The 22,138-nt window shown below is 37.3% G+C and overlaps 1 protein-coding gene across 7 annotated transcripts in view; it reads left to right on the plus strand.

Moving 5' to 3' along the window:
- Positions 1–22,138, plus strand: part of THOC2 (THO complex 2) — a 118,494-nt gene that overhangs the window by 34,293 nt on the left and 62,063 nt on the right. For all 7 annotated transcript variants that reach the window (XM_040628354.1, XM_040628351.1, XM_040628327.1 and 4 more), the window contains 2 exons: positions 11,285–11,451; positions 20,370–20,462. In XM_040628354.1, the coding sequence (XP_040484288.1) occupies positions 11,285–11,451; positions 20,370–20,462 (260 nt within the window). The remainder of the gene's footprint in view (positions 1–11,284; positions 11,452–20,369; positions 20,463–22,138) is intronic.

Genomic DNA, 22,138 nt, shown 5'->3' on the forward strand with positions numbered 1-22,138 from the left:
CTCTTTCCGTAGTTTAGCTATTGTGGACATTGCTGCTATAAATATTGGGGTCCAGGTGCCCCTTCAGATTACTACATTTGTATCTTTGGGGTAAATACCCAGTAGTGCAATTGCTGGGTCTTAGGGTAGCTCTATTTTCAACTTTTTGAGGAACCTCCATACTGTTTCCCAGAGTGACTGCACCAGCTTGCATTCCCACTGACAGCGTAGGAGGGGTCCCCTTTCTCCACATCCTCGCCAACATCTGTCATTTCCTGACTTGTTAATTTTACCCATTCTGACTGGTGTGGGGTGGTATCTCATTGTGGTTTTGATTTGTATTTCCCTGATGCCAAGTGATGTTGAGCACTTTTTCATGTGTCTATTGGCCATTTGGATGTCTTCTTTGGAGAAATGTCTGTTCATGTCTTCTGCCCATTTCTTGATTGGATTATTTGTTCTTTGGGTGTTGAGTTTGTTAAGTTCTTTATAGATTTTGGATACTAGCCCTTTATCTGATATGTCATTTGCAAATATCTTCTCGCATTCTGTCAGTTGTCTTTTGGTTTTGTTGACTGTTTCCTTTGCTGTGCAAAAGCTTTTCATCTTGACGAAGTCCCAATAGTTCATTTTTGCCCTTGCTTCCCTTGCCTTTGGCCATGTGTCTAGGAAGAAGTTGCTGCGGCTGAGGTCGAGGAGCTTGCTGCCTGTGTTCTCCTCAAGGATTTTGGTGTATTCCTGTCTCACATTTAGGTTTTCCATCCACTTTGAGTCTGTTTTTGTGTATGGTGTAAGGAAATGGTCCAGTTTCATTCTTCTGCATGTGGCTGTCCAGTTTTCCCAACACCAATTGTTGAAGGGACTGTCTTTTCCATTGCATGTTCTTCCCTGCTTTTTTGAAGATTAGTTGACCATAGAGTTGAGGGTTCATTTCTGAGTTTTCTGTTCTGTTCCATTATCCACGTGTCTGTTTTTGTGCCAGTACCATACTGTCTTGATGATTACAACTTTGTAATATAGCTTGAAGTCCAGAATTGTGATGCCACCAGCTTTGGTTTTCTTCTTCAACATTCCTCTGGCTATTTGGGGGCTTTTCTGGTTCCATACAAATTTTAGGATTATTTGTTTCATTTCTGTGGAAAAAAAAGGTGATGGTATTTTGATAGGGATTGCATTGAATGTGTAGTTTGCTCTAGGTAACATAGACATTTTAACAATATTTGTTCTTCCAGTGCATGAGTATGGAACGTTTTTCCATTTCTTTGTGTCTTCCTTGGATTTCTTTCATGAGTATTCTATAGTTTTCTGAGTACAGATGTTTTGCCTCTTTGGTTAGATTTATTCCTAGGTATCTATGGCTTTGGGTGCAGTTGTAAGTGGGATCGACTCCTTAATTTCTCTTTCTTTGTTTCATTGATAGTGTATAGAAATGCAACTGATTTCTGTGCATTGATTTTATATCCTGCCACTTTACTGAATTCCTGTATGAGTTCTAGCAGTTTTGGGGTGGAGTCTTTTGGATTTTCCACATAAAGTGTCATATCATCTGCAAAGAGTGAGAGTTTGACTTCTTCTCTGCCGATTTGGATGTCTTATATTTCTTTTTGTTGTCTGATAGCTGAGACTAGGACTTCTAGTACTATGTTGAAGAGCAGTGGTGATAGTGGACATCCCTGCCATGTTCCTGACCTTAAGGGAAAAGCTCTCAATTTTTCCCCCATTGAGAATGATATTCACTGTGGGTTTTTCATAGATGGCTTTTATGATATTGAGGTATGTACCCTCTATCCCTACGCTGTGAAGAGTTTTAAGAAAGGATGCTGTACTTTGCCAGATGTTTTTTCTGCATCTATTGAGAGTATCATATGGTTCTTGTCCTTTCTTTTGTTAATGTAGTGTATCACATTGATTGATTTGCGGATGTTGAACCAACCTTGCAGCCCAGGAATAAATCCCACTTGGTCGTGGTGAATAGTCCTTTTAATGTACTATTGGATCCTATTGGCTAGTATTTTGGTGAGAATTTTTGCATCCATGTTCATCAAGGATATTTGTCTGTAATTCTCCTTTTTGGTGGGGTCTTTGTCTGGTTTTGGGATCAAGGTAATGCTGGCCTCATAAAGTGAGTTTGGAAGTTTTCCTTCCATTTCTATTTTTTGGAACAGTTTCAGAAGAATAGGTATTAATTCTTCTTTAAATGTTTGATAGAATTCCCCTGGGAAGCCATCTGGCCCTGGGCTCTTGTTCGTTGGGAGATTTTTTATTACTGCTTCAATTTCCTTGCTGGTTATGGGTCTGTTCAGGTTTTCTGTTTCTTCCTGGTTCAGTTTTGGTAGTTTATACGTCTCTAGGAATGCATCCATTTCTTCCAGATTGTCTAATTTGTTGGTATATAGTTGCTCATAATATGTTCTTACAGTTGTTTATATTTCTTCGGTGTTGCTTGTGATCTCACCTCTTTCATTCATGATTTTATTTATTTGGGTCCTTTCTCTTTTCTTTTTCATAAGTCTGGCCAGAGGTTTATCAGTCTTATTAATTCTTCCAAATAACCAGCTCCTAGTTTCATTAATCTGTTCTACTCTTTTGGTTTCTATTTCATTGATTTCTGCTCTGATCTTTATTATTTCTCTTCTGGGTGTTTTTATTAATTTCTGTTCTCTCTAGTATTTCTATTTTTAAGTATTTCTCAGTTTTAGAGAGGGCAGAAAATAAGTAAGCAGATGTGAAACTTCAATAAAATCTTCATCGAACTCTTGAAACATGGAGATGTTTAGTTCTTTTGAGCTTGATTTAAAAAATACCTTTACAAGGGACGTTGATACATACCTTATTTTATCTTTACAATAGTCTGTTAAAATAAGTGCGGCAGATGTTGTAAAAGATAGGGAAGTGTTATTTTTCCTACCTTTTAAATAGAATTTCTTCAGCACTGTTCTTTTTATTTGCATTGAGCATTTGGAGGAAATAGTTGGCTTTTGTAGAAAGGAGGAATGAATGGTAGAAAAATAGGATAATCCTGATTTTTCGTAATGGATAGAGTTTTTGCTATTTGTTAGGTGTTGTGCTATCTTAGGGAAGATTTCACAACTCCTAGATGTCTTAGATTTTGAGACCTGTTAGAGAAGTCATGTTCCCTGCTTTACTGGTTATATTTTAGGGGATGCTTTTGCTCCACTTCTTAGTTTTTTTCCTCCACTTTTGAAATTTATGTATGACTAAGAAAGAGAAGAAGTGTACCAGTCCTCATTCCCTTCCTCCATTCCTATGTTTGGGGACCCAGATAAAACTAGATTTGCTACAGTTATCTTTGTTTTTGGCTTAGACTTTTGGTGATCAGCAGGTGTAGCAGGTAAGGAGCTTTTACTTTAAATTTATCACTTTTAAGTTTTTATTTAAATTGAAGTTAGTTAACACAGTATAATATTAGTTTCAGGTATACAATGTAGTGGTTCAACACTTCCGTGCCACACCCAGTGCTCACCACAACAAGTGCATTCCTTAATTCCCATCACCTATTTCACCCCTCCCCCCCACCTTTGAAGTGAGTCTAGTTCTGGCAGCTGATTTACTCTCTTTGCTGCTTCCTCCTGTTGTCAATTTACCACCAAGACTGGTAGCTCATGGGCTGCAGGGCTCTTGCTTATCTTTGTGGCAGTGACCTATTTTTAAAAAGCCTCCTTGTAGGGTTTCCTTTCTGTTCTTCTCAGGGTAGGCTCTACATTTTTCTTGCAGCATTTTGATCTAGCTTGAGATGCTTGCTTGGCAATATTGCTTTCCTACAGGTTTGTCTTTCCTTACATCCTACCATGTACTCTTTTAAGATGATATTTCTCACATAAAAATTTTTATGCTGGGGCACCTGGGTGGCTCAATCAGTTGAGAGTCTGCTGTCGGCTCAGGTCATGATCTCCAGGTCCTGGGTCCAGCCCAGGGCTTCCTGCTCAGCGGGGAGTCTGATTCTCTCACCCCCCCCCACTCCTCTTCCCCTCCCCACTGCTCCTTCTCTCTCTCAAATAAATAAAATCTTTTAAAAAATAAAAAATTTCATGCTATGTGAGTTCCTCAGTTGTTTTTGTTTCTGTTTTATCTGTTTGTTGACATTTCTAGTCTGTGCTTGTTTCTTCTAATTTTTGTCCTTGTGGCTTTATACCTTTTTAGTACTTTGTTATTTTAGTAACATTTCAAAGAGGGATTTTCTTGAAGTTATGCTTTTATCTAACTGGGAAAATATACACTACTTTCTTATCTTGAACTTGGCTCTCCTACAGAACAGGTTATGTTACTATCTCTGAAGAACAATGTTGTGGTCACAACTGCAAGCTCATGATATACATGGATATTCTATGAATATAAAGAATTTGATTTCTTGGGCTAAACCCCTGTTCTAGTCTATTAAGTGAACTCCCAAGCACACTAGGCCAGAAGCACTTAGGTGTAATCTCCTCAGTATAGCCTTCCCTGGTCACCCCCCTCAGCACTCCCTTTTATTCACTGTGTTTTCTTCTGAGCACTTACAACCATATAACATGAAATGCAGTTTATTCTCTACCCCCCCTGGAATGTAAGCTTCATGAAAATAGTGGTTTTTGTTTTGTTTAGTACCTCTAACCTCAGTGCCTGGTATGTAGGTGCCAAATAAATAACTTGTTGAAAAATGAATGAAAATTCTCTCTTTCTTGTAGAGTTCATAGTGATTCTTAGCCTCTTTCCCTTGACATAGAGGATTTTAGTAAGCTCATCTCCCTGACTCAGTGTTTGTTTCTCTCTGGCTTGCTGAGTCTATCCTCTCCTCCATTGTCTGAGAAAGGAATTTTTCATTGACATGAAAATTGAGGTTAAGACTCCAATTCCAGTGAGTACTCTTTCAGTGTTAAAACTTATTGGATTTCCCCTCAGTGCAGACTCCGTGCAGGCCTTGTCTCATCTGGCCAGAGCAGTTCACTGACACAGCATCTTATTTTCAAGGCATCTTTGAACAATTTTCCCCTTGTTTATTCCTATTGTTTTCTCTGTGGGAGCAGTCGGGACATAATACCTCATACAAAGCTATCTCAGGTCTGATCTCCTTCACTAGCCATTGGCAGAACTGATACCTAGTTTGGGAGGGAGGTATGCATTTAAATGCACTTACATTTCAGGGCACTTGGTCTGATCAGGAGAAATCCTTATTTATCATCCTTTATTTAAAAGCTAGTCATTTGCACCCTAAAAGATTCTGGCACATCAAAATGTTTATATCCTAAATATAATAAGGTTTATATCCTGTCAGATAGGGACTGTTTATTGCATGAGTACGCAAAGAAGGAGGATCATTATGAGTCCTCATGGTGGTTGTGATCTTAAGTCTGACAGTAAATTTGAGAAACTTATTAAATGGGAAAGGATAATGATTAGTAGGCTCTTTAGCTACCAAGTCATAGACTCCATTCAAATGAACCCTGCATCAAGATGGCAAAAAGCATCTTTTAGAAATTCAAGGAAAGATAGCAGAAATGGATACCTTTGCTTGTTGAGCTAAACTATAACTCTACTCTTCTGAATGCCCTTCCAGAAAAGCAATAGGTATTCCTTTTCTTTCTTTTAAATTAGGAGTCAGCAATTTTTTTCTCCAAAGGGTGGGGTAGTAAATATTTATTTGCTTTGTGGGCCATATGGTCTCTGTTGCAACTACTCAACTCTGCCAGTGTAGTTTGAAAGTAGCCATAGACAATATGTAAATAAATGTGTTCTAGTACAACTTTATTTGTAGAAACCGAATGGATTTGACCCACAGGCTACACTGTGCTGATTTCTTTTTTTTTTTTTTTTTTTAAAGATTTTATTTATTTATTTGACAGAGATAGAGACAGCCAGCGAGAGAGGGAACACAAGCAGGGGGAGTGGGAGAGGAAGAAGCAGGCTCATAGCAGAGGAGCCTGATGTGGGGCTCGATCCCAGAACGCCGGGATCACGCCCTGAGCCGAAGGCAGGCGCTTAACCGCTGTGCCACCCAGGTGCCCCGACTGTGCTGATTTCTAAATCAAAATTAGTCATGGAGCTAGCTAACTTGAGTTAGCTTTAGGGAGTGGAAATGGTGGAAGTGGTTCTTCCTGGTTTCGGGTTTAGTGGTCCAGGATCTTTTTGGCCTAGGCTCTAACCCTTTCCTACTCACCCAGAACCAGAGCCCTCACCCAGAACCAGAGCCCTCTTCACCAAACCTCAGGACCTTAATTTGTTGCCTGGTGTCCAAGGTTGTAGATTTGGCTGGGGGTGGGGAAAGGTAGGGTGAGAATCTCTGCACCTTCAGTTTCACAAGTCCTCTTGGTTGTTTGGCAAGTAACCTGAGAAACATTAAAAACAAAAGACCCCAAGCCAAATGATTCTTGGGCCTACTGTGGGACATTTAACCATTTTGACTAAGTTATTTTGAGTGTACTTAGTATTTTATTTTTGGACCAATCTGGATGTAAGGGCCATTCAGCCTAGAAGCATCTTATCTTTGTGTCAGCTGTCTGCTATCTCTTGGAAAGGGAAGCCAGTTGACTACCTTCTTTGTGTTTCTGCTTTATTGAAGTTTCTTTACTGTATACTAGTTATAAAGAAGTTTTTTTCTGCTAGGAAAAAGGACAGCAGTTGGTGTTCTCAAGCACAGATTTCTTTTCTTACAATTATACTTGTATTTTATTAGGTGCATTTCGCTGCATCTTGGTTCTCTGATTCTTTGCTTGAGATGCGCAGTTTTTTGCAAATACTATTTCTTAGAAATAATCTAGCATAGGTTTTTATTAGCCTGTTTTAGTCCATTTGGACTGCTGTAACAAGTTACCACAGACTGGGTGGCTTACAAACAACAGAAATTTAGCTCTCACAGTTCTGGAGGCTGGAAGTCCAAAATCAGGGTGCCAACATGGTTGGGTTCTTGGTGAAGGCCTCCTCTGGGTTGCAGACTTCTGACTGCTTGCTTTATCCTCACATGGTGGAAGGGGCAGGGGAGCTCTCTTTTAAGGGCATTAATCTCATTCACGAGAGCTCTGCTCTTGTGACCTAATCACCTCTCAAAGGCCCCACCTCCTAAATACCATCACATTGGGGATCAGAATTTCCATATAAGAATTTTTGGTGGGGGAGGCACAAGCATTCAGATTACAGCATAGCCTGTTTCTAAAGTAATTCTAGATGCCAGATTATGTCCTTTTGTTCAAAACATGGTTTTTCTCTGTCTCATAAGGTCCTCTCTGTCTGGAACATGATGATTAAAGCTATTCTGTTTTCTTGTCTGAAGTGTACAGGTTGGACATCTCTCCCAGTCATGTTTACAATATTATCTTGGGATTTTTTTTTCTGTTAGGAATCTCCATTTGGCATATTCCTCCAACAGCCATTGTCAGTTTAATCAATACTTTTTTTTTTTTTTGCCTCTAGTTGCAGTCACTTGCTCTAATAATGACTAGTGTCATCTTGTCTATCTTTGGGAAAACTTCAGTTACTTTTTCAGCGCATTTCTAAAAAGATGTGTCATCCAAAAGGTGTGAACTCTCTTTTAGGCATTTTATTAATCTCCATATTACAAGTACCTGGCACATAGCAGGTGGTTATTTAATGTTTATTTAAATGAAGGAATGCATCCATGGCCATTACAGCTCTGCCACTTCTTTATTTTTCCACTTGTTCTCTTCTAGTGTGGTTCCCTGTTTGTTCCTCAGAAGACATAAAGGCATTATATGTGTGTATATATCCCTGATGTAGCTGGTGATAGAGGTAGGGAGCTAGGCTTACGATCTCTTTCAGGATCACATGACTGTTGATGTTTGGGGTAGAGAAAAACTTTTCTAAGATGTTTGAGCACAAGAGTGCCTATGTTCTACCACAGCTGCCATTAGGAAAAAAAATTATTTTGGACATTCTAAGCTTACTGATTGTTACTAGAGTCTTATTCTATATGAAATAGCTTAACTATTACCTAGCAAATCTTTAAGGTTTAAAAATCATTTTCTAAATCCATGGTTTGGTTACTTTTTCTATCTTATGGAGCAAAGGTCATTCTAGTTGGCTGCACTAAACTTGAGACGCTTAATAGAAAATTCATAAGCCAGTTTTTCTTTTGTGAAAGATGCAAAGGTTGATATCTGTTATAAATAAAAGTACATATCTTCTCTTTTAGATTACTGCCTTAAATTGCACCTGGAAAGAAACAGGTAGTTAGTTGACAGTACAGATCACCGATAGAATAACCTTGATGCAGTAAAACTGTTAAAACATAATGAAGGTGGTTCACCCTGTAGCACATTGAAAATATAAATTTTAGGGGCACCTGGGTGGCTCAGTTGGTTAAGCGTCTGCCTTTGGCTCAGGTCATGATCCTAAAGTCCTGGCATCAAGCCCTGCATCGGACTCCCTGCTCAGCCGGGGAGTCTGCTTTTCCCTCTGCCCCTCACCCTGCTCGTGCTCTCTCTCTCATACAGTCTGTCTCTCAAATAGATAAATAAAATCTTTAAAAAAAAGGTAAAGAAACTTTAAAGCAAATGAAGCATAACATTCCCATGTAACATGTTGTTCTAGTCGTAGCTTGATGGGTAATTATAAACCAGCAATTTTTTCAAAATTATATTTAACGTATCTTTTGTCATCTCTGATACAGTATTTTTATTTGGTGATTGGATTTTTATATTTAGTAAATTAGGAGCAGTTATAAGGCTGAAGAATTTGCTAGGTCTTACTTTCACAATTTTTATTGTCAGTGTTAGAACAGTTTGGAGGCATTTTTTTCAGTTTTATTGAGTCATACTTGACATAAATAAACTGCGTATTTAAAGTGTACAATTTGAGTTATAACATGTATGCATCTGTGAAAACATCACCGCAATCTAGATAATGCACATTTACCACTGCCCCCTTCCCCCAAATTTCTTCTTGTCCCTTTGTGTTTCATCCTCTTTCACTCTGTTTCCCCCTCTCCAGGCAACCACTGATCTGTTTTCTGTCACTATAAATTAGTTTGCATTTTCTAGAATTCTTTTATAAATGGAATCATATAGTGAGTATTCTTTTTTTTGTCTGGGTTTTTCATTCAGCATAATTAGTTTGTGATTCATCCATGTTTTTGCTTGTATTATTAGTTCTTTCCTTGTTATTTCTGAGTAGTAGTCTACTGTATATACTACAGTTGTACTGTAGTCCGGTTTGTCTGTTTACATTCTGGTAGACATTTGAGAGTGTACTATTATAAATAAAGCTGTTATCAAAGACATTTTTACAAGTCTTTGTATGAACGTAGACATTTATTTCTCTTGGGTAAATACTTAGGAATGAAATGGCTGGGTCATAGGGTAGTTATAAGTTTAATTATTAAGGAAATTGCCAGTTTTACAAAGTAGTTGTGCCATTTTACATTTTGTATTTCCACCAACAGCCTTTAAAAATTCTATTTGCTATTTTGGAGTCACTTTTACATTCATAGGCATACTTTTTGGGGGTATAGGGAGAGACAAAAATATCTAGAAGTTTTCTCAGAACTTTAGGTAAATATTTCTTTGGAGAATTTATGAAAATCTGGAGCTCTTTTCAGTAAGACATAATCACTGTGTTAGTTTTTTTTTTCCCTAAGTATGAGAAATAGAAGAAAATGTATTCTTAACTTTGGATTTCATAAAAAGAGGAACTACTTTTTTGGAGAGTTTGGTTTTCCAAGTGATTGCTAAGATACTGTGAATCAGATAATTGTTTTATAGCATTCAGTGTAACTAAGTGTAGAGTTAATAGAAATAACTCTGGAAATCTCTTATAATAGGTTATATAAGAATTTTCTTTGAAAAATCTCTTCAATCAACTATAAAATACAGTGTTCAGAACTAACATTTCTAAGTTCAACACAGTTGTTTTTTCTTCCTCAGTAGTAGAAGAAATGAATATTTGTTTGCCCCAATGAAGTGGTTAGCTTGCATGGAGGAGCTATGTCTAATGAAAAATATGTAATTTAAAATTGTAGAATTCCATTCAGCTTGATGTGCAAGGCAAATGGGAATTGATATAAACTGGGGGAACAGCAGATTGATATTTTGTGCTTACTCTGGGTCATAAGCATACATTTTATTGAGAGGAATGGTGGGTGGAACCTCTTGTATTGTTTAAATTTATTTCTTTCACTTTTTTGTTATGTGCTAATGGTTGCATTCTCATAAATTAAATGCATGTATGAGAGGACTGCACTATAATATAATTATGGTAACAGATGAAGCTGGATGCAAATGGAATTAATAATATGTATATATATATATTTTAAAGATTTTATTTATTTGACAGAAAGAGAGAGAGCCAGCGAGAGAAGGAACACATGCAGGGGGGGTGGGAGAGGAAGAAGCAGGCTTCCAGCAGAGGAGCCTGATGTGGGGCTCGATCCCAGGACTCTGGGATCATGCCCTGAGCGGAAGGCAGACGCTTAATGACTGAGCCACCCAGGCACCCCTGGAATTAATAATATATTAAGAATGGGGTGGCTGATAGGATTGTCTATTAAATCTGTGTCCATTGGCCCTTTTTAGCTTACCCCAGGAGATTAGCAAGGATAAGGAGCCATCGGCACCTATTCTGTGCTGCTTTTGCTTTTTTTTCTGGCTCTGCCTGCTAGGTTGTTTTCCTCCTCTCTTTGCTTGTGTTATTTACACTCTTTGGCTATGTCCCCAACTCCTTGGTGTTATCTCTTCAGTATCAGTAGTATACTTGTTTTCTCCTTAGAATGCTGCCAAAAACCATAGATATAAATGAGTGGTACGGTTATATTTTACAGTTTTGTTGTGTATGTAAGATAAACTAAGAAATGATTCTAAAAATGATGTTCTACTTTTATGAACCTGAACTTTTAACTGTTTACCAACATTCCAAATGCTTCTTAAAACATTAGAGAAAACATACCCTACCCTTTAGTTCCTAACTTGTAAATGCATTGTTTGATTGTCATATATTCCTGAGAGTTAAAAATGTGGATCTTTTTAGCCTGAGTAATCAAACCTGAGACAGTGTGGCATAGAAGAAAGTTTACTTGTCTGTATGTTGCAGGTCCTGGGCTCCATCCTCAGTTCTGTCACTAACCCACTTTGTAATCCTGGGCAAGTCATATTTCTCATCTGTAAAATGTGGGGAGTGGACTTGATCATCTTGAAAATTATAAAGATTATCCTCTCATGCAGGGGAAGCAAACTTATTGTAAAAGAAGTTGTTTTTTAAAAACTTCATTTTGTTATATAAGTTGTCCCTGAAAATTAATGGTTTAATTATTAGAAATGATGTATGATCACTTTTGAATATGTGTATATCTCATCTGTTGCAGGATGCTTTAATCTGGATCCCAATAGAGTTTTGGATGTCATTTTAGAAGTGTTCGAATGCAGGCCAGAACATGATGACTTCTTTATATCTTTATTAGAATCTTACATGAGTATGTGTGAACCGCAAACACTGTGTCATATTCTTGGGTTCAAATTCAAGTTTTACCAGGTAAAAAAAAATGTGTGTGTGTGTGTGTGTGTGTGTGTGTATGTGTATACATATATATGTATATATATACAGACAGTGATAAATCTCATGGTTTTATATGTATAACTTAATTTGAATTTTATTTGTAAATGATTGGTTTCAGCTCAGCCATTCTTGCAAAGCAGGTAGATAAATGGATAGCTAACAATGCTGTATGGTAAGTACTGTATTAGTAGTATGAATGATGTGATGTGAAAGCCTAGAGCAAAGCATAATAAATTTTTGCCTTGGGAGAGATGGAATCAGAGAAAACTTTATAGATATAACTCTTTTTTAACCCGGTCCTTGAAGGATGAATAGGAGTTTGTTGAGAGTTGTCTGTTTAGAAATAACAAGTAGTGTTGAGTGAAGACATGGCAGTATCAATATATATAACTGATTGAAGAAATGGTACATAGTCTGATGTGGCTGGATTGTAAGATATAGGGAAAACAAAGGACAGGAAGTGAAGTTGGAAAGGTAGGCACACTTTAGATTGCCAAGGGCCTTTAAATACTGTGTCGAATTAGAATTTTATTATATAGGCAATGGCCATGGGAATTTTTTTTATGGACGTGTATAAATTCTTGAGGCAAATTTTACATTATTTTTCATTTAAACCACTATAATAGTTATCTAGCAAGTCTGTGCCCCTGATTATTTCTCTTTCAGTCCATCTTTCATATTATTACTACTGTTATATTCTAAAAAAGATTGAATTGACACACTGCTCAAAAATCTTTGCAGGATAAAATTCAGACTTCTAAACGTGGCAGAAAAGGCTCTTCACAATCTAGCCCCATTCTTTCTTTCCAGCCTCATCTTTAGTGGTTTTTCCCCCTCAAATCTGATATTCTAGTCATATTAAATTATTAGCTATTTCCTGAATTTAGATATAGACATTGGTATATATAGACCTTTATTTATATGCAGTTCCTTGTAACTAGAAAACTCTTCTTAATCAACCCTCTCACCTGTTTTCATCTTGAGGACTCCTATTTATTCTTTAAGATCAAGTGCTACTTGGTCTGTAAAGTCTTGCTGGCATTTCACCCATGTGGAATTAATTATTTCTTAATTTCTATTCTCATAAAACTTGACACAGACTTCTAGCACTTATCAGGTTATATTAGCATAAACTATATCTGTGTCCTTTGCCAGATTGTGAGCCATTTAGGGTGGGGTCTGTATTACTAATTTCTCTGGATTAATTTACTGCTTAGCCTTTAGTAAATGCTCACTAATTGTAAACGAGTGATCTATGTTTTTAGGAAGATAACTTTCATGATAGCATGGAGGATTTTAATGTAATAAGGCCCCTGTTGTCCTTTGGTATTGTTTTCCTAATTTGTCTACCTGCCTGGGATACTTAGTCAAGAAATACTCACTTATAAAATGTTTATGATATGCTGTTGCTTTGCTAGGCACTGAGGATACTCTGGTAAAGAGGGTCTTCTCCTGTCCTCTAGAGCTCAAATTCAGGATAGTAAGACAATTTCTTTTAGGATTCTCAAGTGATGACACCACCTACTTCCTCTGCTTATCTTTTATTTCCCATTTTCTGGGATGCTGTAGAAGAGAAATCAGATCAGAACTTCATATGGCATTTTGATACCAAACAAGACGCATGGCAGGGTTTTTTAGGCAAGAGTACTTCATCTTTGTTCAAAAATTAGTGATGGCAGCTTTCCCCATTCCTAGCAGTAGCCAGGGAGTCCACTCTTAGTACAAGGAAAGAGAATTTGAAGTATTTATCACATCTTAAGGGGTACCATGATTGCTTTGGGTTTGAGAACATGAAGGCAACTGCTAAAGTGACAGGGTAGCTGATTAACTAGGGCTTAATTAATTAGAATATAGGTTACGGCTTTGGAGACTGTAGGTTTCAGAGCATATTACAGTGAATAATGATGACCTGCATAACATCAAGTATTATTAGTTGAATGTGAGTTTTAGAATTTAAAAATCTTTATATGAAAATATTCCTCATAATGGTAACACTTCTGAGCTGAATTAAAATATCCCTGGGGGGTTGACAGTGTTGAAATAATCTTTTTTAAAATAGATGATGGGCCCTTTTCTTATATAAGAAATACTGAGTCAAGAAACATTTGATTTAGAAATAACCTATTATTGGAAAGAGTAACCCTCATATTGCTCTTGTGTAACACCATTCCTTTGTTTCTGTTGCCTGAGCTATCTTGTACAAATCTGCAGTCTTAAGGACCATTGATGGTAGAGGAAGAAATGTCAGAGATTTCCGATAATTTGCGGTCTGAGGGATAAAGTAAGGACAACCATGAAAATGAAGAACTGCTTAGGGCACGTAAGCCTGGGAATTGGCTCCTAGGCATATGTGGTCACCCTTGTGTATTGGTCCCTTGCCTTACTCCACCCTCCCCTCTTTTTATCACTATATGAAGGTGTTCATTCCCCTTGCCCACAACCCATATTTTCACCAATTGGGAATTATTTGGATGAACAGGCTTTTTTTTCCCTTAATGCTAGGACTTCTAGACAAAGCTGATTATTTATGCCATGAAGTCTGAGAGTGATTTTATCTTACTTTCAACCCGCAATGAGCTATAGTGGATGTTTCGACTTGGAAGGGTGGCAGGGGATGTAAGCAGTTTGAGAGCACACTGGAAAAATTGGCAGGCACATCTGCTTGATTTCCCTAACAGGGATGGCTATAGTAGAGGGCTTAGGGACAGCATGAGTATTAGCACAAAGGACAGAAAGAAAGGAGTACTAGAAAGTGTGAGGGTACCAAAAGGTAAACTTGGCTGGAGTTGTCTTGCCACAGGAAAGAGGAAGAAGATGGTGAATCTCACTCATATCACACTCCCTTGATTTCTGGATTCAGAACACAACAATAGTAGTAATAGTGGTATCATGTGCTAGGCATTATTATAACTTAAATTCACTCACTTAAAAGATATTGATCTGGGGCACCTGGGTAGCTCAGTTAAGCGTCCAACTCTTGATCTCAGCTCAGCTGTTGATCTCAGGGTCACGAGTTCAAGCCCTGTGTTGTGCCCCATACTGGGCATGGAGCCTGCTTAAAAAAAAGAAAAGAAAAGAAATATTGATCATTGGGGTACCTGGCTGGCTCGGTTGGTGGAACATGAGATTCTTGATCTCGAGGTTGTGAGTTTGAGCCCTACTTTGGTTATAGAGATTACTTAAAAAAAATAAAGTATTTGAAAAAAAAAGTATTGATGGAGCACTTATGTGCCAGGTAATGTTCTAGGTGCTGGGGCTACATCTGTAAACAAATAGAAATTCTTGCCTTCGTGATGCTTATATTTGAGGTAAATTATATGGTATGTTAGAAGGTGATGAATGAGATGGGGCAAAAAAAAATGTAGAGCAGGGTAAGGAAGAGTGGGAGTGCTGGAATGGTAGGTTGCAATTTTACATAGAATAGTAAGAGTATACCTCATTGAAAAGGTAAATTTAAGCAATGAAATGAAGGATGTGAGGTTTAAACTGTGCAGATATCTGGGGAAGAGGCTCTAGGCAAAGATAACAGCCAATGCAAAGGCCTTAAGGTGTGAGCATGCCTGATGGGTTGGAGAACAAGGAGACCAGTGTGTCTGGATCAGACTGATTGGGAGAGTGGTAGGAGATGAGGTCAGAGATGAGAGACCACATCACATAGAGCTAGTGCTGCAAGATTTTTGGCTTTGATACTGGGTGAAACTATTGGAGGATTTTGAGTAGGAGAGTGATATGATTGGACTTAATTTTTTCATTTTGTTTCTCTTTTATGTTTTACTTTATTATGAATATTTTCAGACATATAGAAAAGAGTGAATAGTGTAATGAATACCCATAATCCTATCACCTAGAAGTAAGTTTATTAACATGTTGGTATACTTTTTTGGAAATATTAATTTATATTGCAGATATCATGAATGTTTTCTCCTAAATACATTAATTTGTACTTTTTAAAAGTAAGGACTTTTTCTGTATAACCATGATACCAATTTCATACCTAACCAGACTGCTATTATATAATAAACTCAGACCATATTCATATTTCCCTAATTGTCTCCCAGATACTTTTTATAACTTTTGTTCAAACAATGATCCCGCCAGAGGCCATGTGTTTTATTTGTTAGGATTCTTTAGTCTCTTAATTTAGAACAGCGTCCCCTCCCATTCCTTTAATGGCATTGACTTGTTGAAGAGACCGTTACCATAGAAGACTGCATTATTCTTCCAAGCATTAAATTTATCTGATTGCTTTTTCATGGTTGGTTAAATTTGTTATTTGTCCCTGGTCTGTCTTATGGACTTAGAGTTAGGTCTCAGAACTTGACTACGTTCAGGTAAAATATTTAGTTGCAAAAGACTTCGCAGGTTGTGCTATATGTTTCATGTCACGTAACATCTCATACCTGTCTGACTTTTAATGTTCCAGTAAGTTGATGACAGTCTAATCCCTCCATTCAACAATGACGTTTCCCCCCATTTTAATAGGAAATTATCTGTATGTTGATACTTTGGTACCATGTGAATATCCAGTTTTTCATTAACCTTACATTAAGTGGCTTACAATATGTGAATGATCCTTTTCCTGAGTCAGTTATTTCCTTAGGTGTTCCAAATTGTTGATTTACTAATGTTATAATGCCTTCTACATTTATTAGCTATCATTCTTCTGTAAAGAAGAGTTGTCCTTATTAACTTGGGTTGCTTGGTTACACTGAAATACAGTTCCTACTGAAAAGGCAGGATGAGTGCTTCACTCCCCATCTCCACCCCCCATTAATTACTAGCTATCAGAGTAAAGGGTTTCTTTAGTAGCTGCCTCTAATGGTGACATGAGCAGTATGTGTGTATGTGTGAGAGAGAGATAAGAGAGACAGAAGACATTGTGTACATGTGTATTTTGACTTAGGTTATCAAAGCATAGATATGGTTAAGGTAGCAGTGGAAGTTGGTGAGCTTCTGAATATATTTTGAGGGTATTTGTTGATTGATTAGATACAGAGTGTGAGAGTAGAGTTAGGGCTATTTCTAACCTTTTTTTTTTTTGGACTGAGCAGCAAAAAGGATGGTGTTATTATCAACTGAGAGTAAATTTCAGGTGGAATGGGTTTGGTGTACTGGGGGTAGGAATCAGGAATTTCAGTTTTGCATATGTTAAGTTTGAGATGTCTTAGATATCCAAGTGAAATGTTGAGTAAATAATTGGATGTATAGATCTGGTATTCAGGAGAAAGGACTGGGTTAGAAATAGAAATGTAGTTGGCAGAAGCATGTAGATGATATTTAAAGTTGTGATACTAAATGAAATCACCAAGAGTTGGGTATAGAGAGACAAGAGAAGAGAACCAAGGGCTGAGCCTTGGCACTCCAATGTTAAAGGGCCTGGAGAAGAGGAGGAATCAGCAAAGGAGATATAGAAGTAATGTATAAGATAAAAGGAAAATAAAGAGAATATAGCATCTTGGAAGCTAAATGGAAGAAGGAATGATGAACTTTGTTAAATGCCTCTGATAGGTCATTTAAGATGAGGACTAAAATTTGGTCATTGGATTTATCAGGGAGGGCAAAGCTAGCCATTTTGGTAAAGTTGGGGTGGTAAGAGAATGGGGAGAGTAGATTGGCGATAGTAAGAGTAGACAACTCTAAAGCAGTTGTTACAAAGATGCACAAAGGTAGCTGGCAGGGGAAGTGAGCTCAAGGGAGATTATTTTTTGAAGATGGGAGAGAGAACACATTTTTATGCTTGTGGGAATGAGTAGAAAGGAATTAAACTGGTGATGTAGGAGAGAGAGGAGTTACTGGAGTAATGTTCTTGGATAGAGAGAATGGAGTTTATGGCATAAGTGGATGGATTGACTTTAAATGGGAGCATAGAGAGTTCATCTAGAAAAATAGTTGGAAAGGTAGCAGCATCTGTAAGCACAGCTGTTGGTAGGTGGATGGATGTGATGGTGAGAATTTGTAGAAATTTTACTGATTGCTCCAGTTTTCTTGCCAAAATAGAAAATAAGGTCATCAGCTGAGAGAGAAGGTATTGGAGGTTAGGAGAGGTTAGGAAAGAAGGTAGGAAATAGTTATATAGGAGAGTAGGAGAGTGAATGAATGAGAGAAATAGAGTATGGCTGTCCAGCAGGATTAAGGATCCATTTGAGGGAAGATACGTGGCATTGACATCTTGGAGTGGTTGTAGGTATTGGGAGATTATGACATTCCAAGATAAAAGTTGGGGGAATTTGTCGCTGTAGACCTGCCTTACAAGAAATGCTAAAGAGAGTCCTTTGGGCTGAAATGAAAGGACACTAGACAATAACTTGAAGCCATATTAAGAAATAACACTGGTAAAGGTAACTACATAGGTAAATATAAAAGCCAATATTACTGTATTTTTTGGTTTGTAGCTCCTCCTTTTTTCTTACATGATTTAAAAGACAAAGTAATAAAACAATAATTATAAATCTAATTGGCAAACAATGTAACAATATAAAAGGAGGGATTGAGGTGTATAGGTACAGGGTTTTTGTATACTGTTGAAGCTAAATTGGTATTAGGTCAAACTAGATTATTATGTTTAAAATATCACTTGCAGTATCCAAGGTAACCACTAGGAAAATAACTAAAAAAGAAAAGGAAGAAAGGGAATCAAAAGGGTACACTACAGGAAAAAAAATCAAACACAAAAGAAGGCAGTAATGGAAGAAATGAGGAACAAAAAAATATATATACAAGACCTGTAGAAAACAAATAGAAAAATGGCAGAAGTCCTTCCTTGTCAGTTACTACTTTAAATGTAAACAGATTAAAGTTTGTAATCAAAAGGCAGTTTGGCAGAATGTATAAAACATGATTCAACTATATGCTATCTACAAGCAACTCACTTTTAGATCCAAAGATAGAAATATGTCCAAAGTGGAATATCCTATGCAAATAGTATCCATGAGAAAGCTAGGGTGGTTATTCTAATATCAGACAAAATAGACTTTAAGACAAAAATTTTTACAGTAGACAGCGAAGGACATTATATATTGATAAAGTGTCAACCCATGAAGAAGATAAAACAGATATAAACACATTTGCACCAAACAAAGCCTCAAAATATATGAAGCATACATTAACAGGGTTGCAAGGAGAAGTAGTTCTGCAATAATTGTTGGACATTTCCATACCCCACTCTGATTAATGAATAGAGCAACTAGACAAAAGGAAATAGAGGACTTGAATAGCCACTATAAACCAGTTAGACTTAACAGACAGACATAGAACAGTACCTAGCTAGCAACAGTAGATTACATATTCTTCTCAAGTGTGCATGGGACATTCTCCAGGATAGACCCTATCTTAAACCACGAGACATGTCTCAATAAATTTAAAACATTGAAATCCTACAAAATATCTTTGACCACAGTGGAATGAAACCAAATCACAGCAATAGTGAGGGATAGTGAGCGACTGGAAATTCAAAGCTGGATGAGCTTTAGGGGAGGGTGGAGGGAGAATTGTCTGAAAACAACTAGAAAAATCAAAGATAACTCGTACCCCACCTCCAGTCCTAGTAGTGTGAGGGGTCTGGGGAAAAGAGCCACCACTTGACTGGGTTACAGTGAGAGTGGTGTTCCTAGTGAGTCTTAGGCTCTGTTTGAGCAAGAAAGTGAAGGGAACAGTTAGAGGAGGAGTTCAGGATATATAGGGGGTTTTGCTGAGGATGGTTTATGAATTCCAGAGGATTCCATGGAAGTTTTTTAAGAAAGCAGAAAGGTGAGTTAGGACAGAACAGGGATTGTACAGAGCAATATGAAGATCAGAATATGGGAGTTGATGCTTGGCCTGGGAGTCAGTGGCTTCTTGTGGTGAACTCATTGAAACAGAGATAATGGGAATAATGAGAGTGTTCCTGGTGGATTCAAGTCAGGTAATAAGCTTTTGTGGGTTTGCTCTGAGACCCTGACCACCAATTGTTTTTGTGGGAAAATGTTTTGATACTAAATAACCATTTATATACATTTAGAATTAAACTATTGTGAAGTGGAAGACTTACTTGTCTTAAAAATACAGTGAACAATGTCTTCTTTATATGTTATCCATTAGTTTGGTTAGCCTCCTATGTTATATCTGTAACACCTGTCACAATTGTGGGGGAACCTTACAAAGATCTTGTTTTCCCTGTTGAGTAGGAGCAGAACATAATGTATTGTCACTGTTTGCTTTTTATTTGCATTTGGCCATTTAGTAATTGCCAGTTGTTGAGACTTCAGTCTTCCATTCAGCTGACCCCAAGCAGTTTAAAAATTAGGGGAAAGTCTTCTTGATAGCATTCAAAGATCCTTTTGTTTCTGTGAAGGTTCCACTGGAATTGGCCGTTCTGTATTTTAAAATATTGATTTATCTATGTATATATGTATAGCACTTGTTTTGAAGAGGGAATCAGTTGACAAGGAGTTATTTTCAGCACAAAACCCAAGAAGTAGAATAGGGAGAAAAGTATAAAGTAGACACAGTTCAGCACTTCCAGATTTGTCATTCTTGTCTGTCTGCATCTCCACTGAGAACTACTTGAAAAAGCAAGTTAAGAAGACACACATATAAACAAAACCAAAACTTAGTATTATGCAGTATAAAATCTCACTTACTCTATTTGATTTTCAGATTTTGTTGACATATTAGCATGCACTGTAAAATGTGTCCATTTTTGAAACCTTTGTGTTCATCAGAAAATGTTCCAGTGTGAAAACTGATGTTGACCTAATTATCTTTGTCCTCAGTTCAGATGTCATGTATGATCAGGCAGAGCAATGAAGCTTATTGTTGATCTGGTTATTTGATGTAACTGTTCTTGATCATTGGTAGGTAAAGGATATGATTTTAGTTTTACTTTATGTACTAAATAGAAACTTTTTTTTTTCAAGGAACCAAATGGAGAGACTCCTTCATCTTTATACAGAGTTGCAGCAGTACTTCTACAGTTTAATCTTATTGATTTAGATGATCTTTATGTACATGTAAGTCAAGTGGGCTGCTAAGAATATTTGGTTGTCCATCCCAGGGGCGGGAAGAGGAGTAGGCAGCCATATAGCACTTCAAGTTTGGTCAGTCTCTCAAGTTTTAATTTTTGAAGCCCTAATGCATTATTGCTTTGTGTTTACTTTATGAAGTGAATGAATTTAATTCTTTGACAAACTATGGAAATTAAATACACTCTGTCACTTTTACAGAGTTCGAGGTTAGATATAAAGTTAAAGTTCTTAATTGTCAGCAAGGTATATCTCATTGGGAGAGAGGCCAAGTTCTAACCAATGTGGGTTTAGACTTCTCTGTTACATGCAAATTATCAGCAATTTGGGATTCCTAGATACTTTTTCCTTCTCCCCAAAATGTTAATTTCAGACATTCAAGATGAATGGGGAACTCTGTATTTTTTAATTGCTTTTCTTGTGTTTTTACTGGGTAGTAAATGAGTAGTATTGTGCTTTTATTGCTTCCAGGATCTAGAAGAGTGTATATGTGATTGTGATTGGTGACCTCTAGTTTAGCAACAGTTTAGCCTGTCAGTTTGAAAAAACTAGGTTCGTAGTATAGGAATTCCTGTTTTATTTGGTTGTACATTAGGATATCTATGGACTTAAACCTCTCCAAAGCCGACATCATCTTCACTGTCTTTGAAATCACTTTCTGACTTCCTTGTCTCTCATGTACTATGATTACAGAGTTGAATAAAACTTAGAGTCTACCTTGGAAGCAGTCATAGTTTAGCAATGGAGAAAACATTTTGCATTATATAGTAACTACTATATTGGAGGTATTCACAAAGTGCTGTGGGGGATCAGAATAGATAGTGAGCATGTCTGTCTGAGGGGGATTTTGGAAGGCTTTTTCAAACTAGTGATGTTGAACTGAGATGTTTGTAGATGAGATGGTAATGGCCTGGCTTTAAAGGTGGGAAGTTCTGTAGGTAGAATTAACTGAGTATAAAGGCAGGAGGATTGAAGGGGCTTCATTATCACCTTAGGGGAACATTAGGAAGCTCAGAGTGGTTGGAGCCTAGGGTAGTATGTGGGGCGATGAAGATGGGATTAAAAACCAGTTTATTGTTTATTTTTCACATGAGACTTCTAAAACCTAAGGACAAAGGAAGGTTGAAAGTAAACGGGTGGGAAAAATATACCAGGAAATTATTATTGTTAGACAAAATGGACTTTTTGGCAAAAATGATAGTCACTTTATAATAAAGTTGTGTTCACTAGGAAGATAAAACATTTGTAACTTTATATGCACTTAATTACATATTCTCAAAATACACAAAACTAGAATTGAGAGGAACTATAAGAAGAAACTTAACAGGGGTGCCTGGCCGGCTCAGTTGGTAGAGTGTGCCACTCTTGATCTCCGGGACGTGAGTTTGAGCCCCATGTTGGGTGAAGAGATTACTTAAAATAATAAAAAAAGAAGAAACTTATAGTTTATTCACTATAATGGGAGATTTTTAGAGGCAGTTGCATTAATCTAGGTAAAAGATGAGGACCTTTGGCAGGTACATAAGTAAAGCATTAAAAATGGGTTCGATGGCCAGCGGAGAGCAGAAAGAATGAGAAAAAGTCTTGCTTACTTCCTTGCCATCAGTTCCTAATGACTTCTCTTGCCCCCGTTTTTGACTAATGGGATGAAGTCTGCAATATGT

This window comes from Ursus maritimus (assembly GCF_017311325.1).
Source record: "Ursus maritimus isolate PB19 chromosome X unlocalized genomic scaffold, ASM1731132v1 scaffold_X1, whole genome shotgun sequence".
NCBI lineage: Eukaryota > Metazoa > Chordata > Mammalia > Carnivora > Ursidae > Ursus > Ursus maritimus.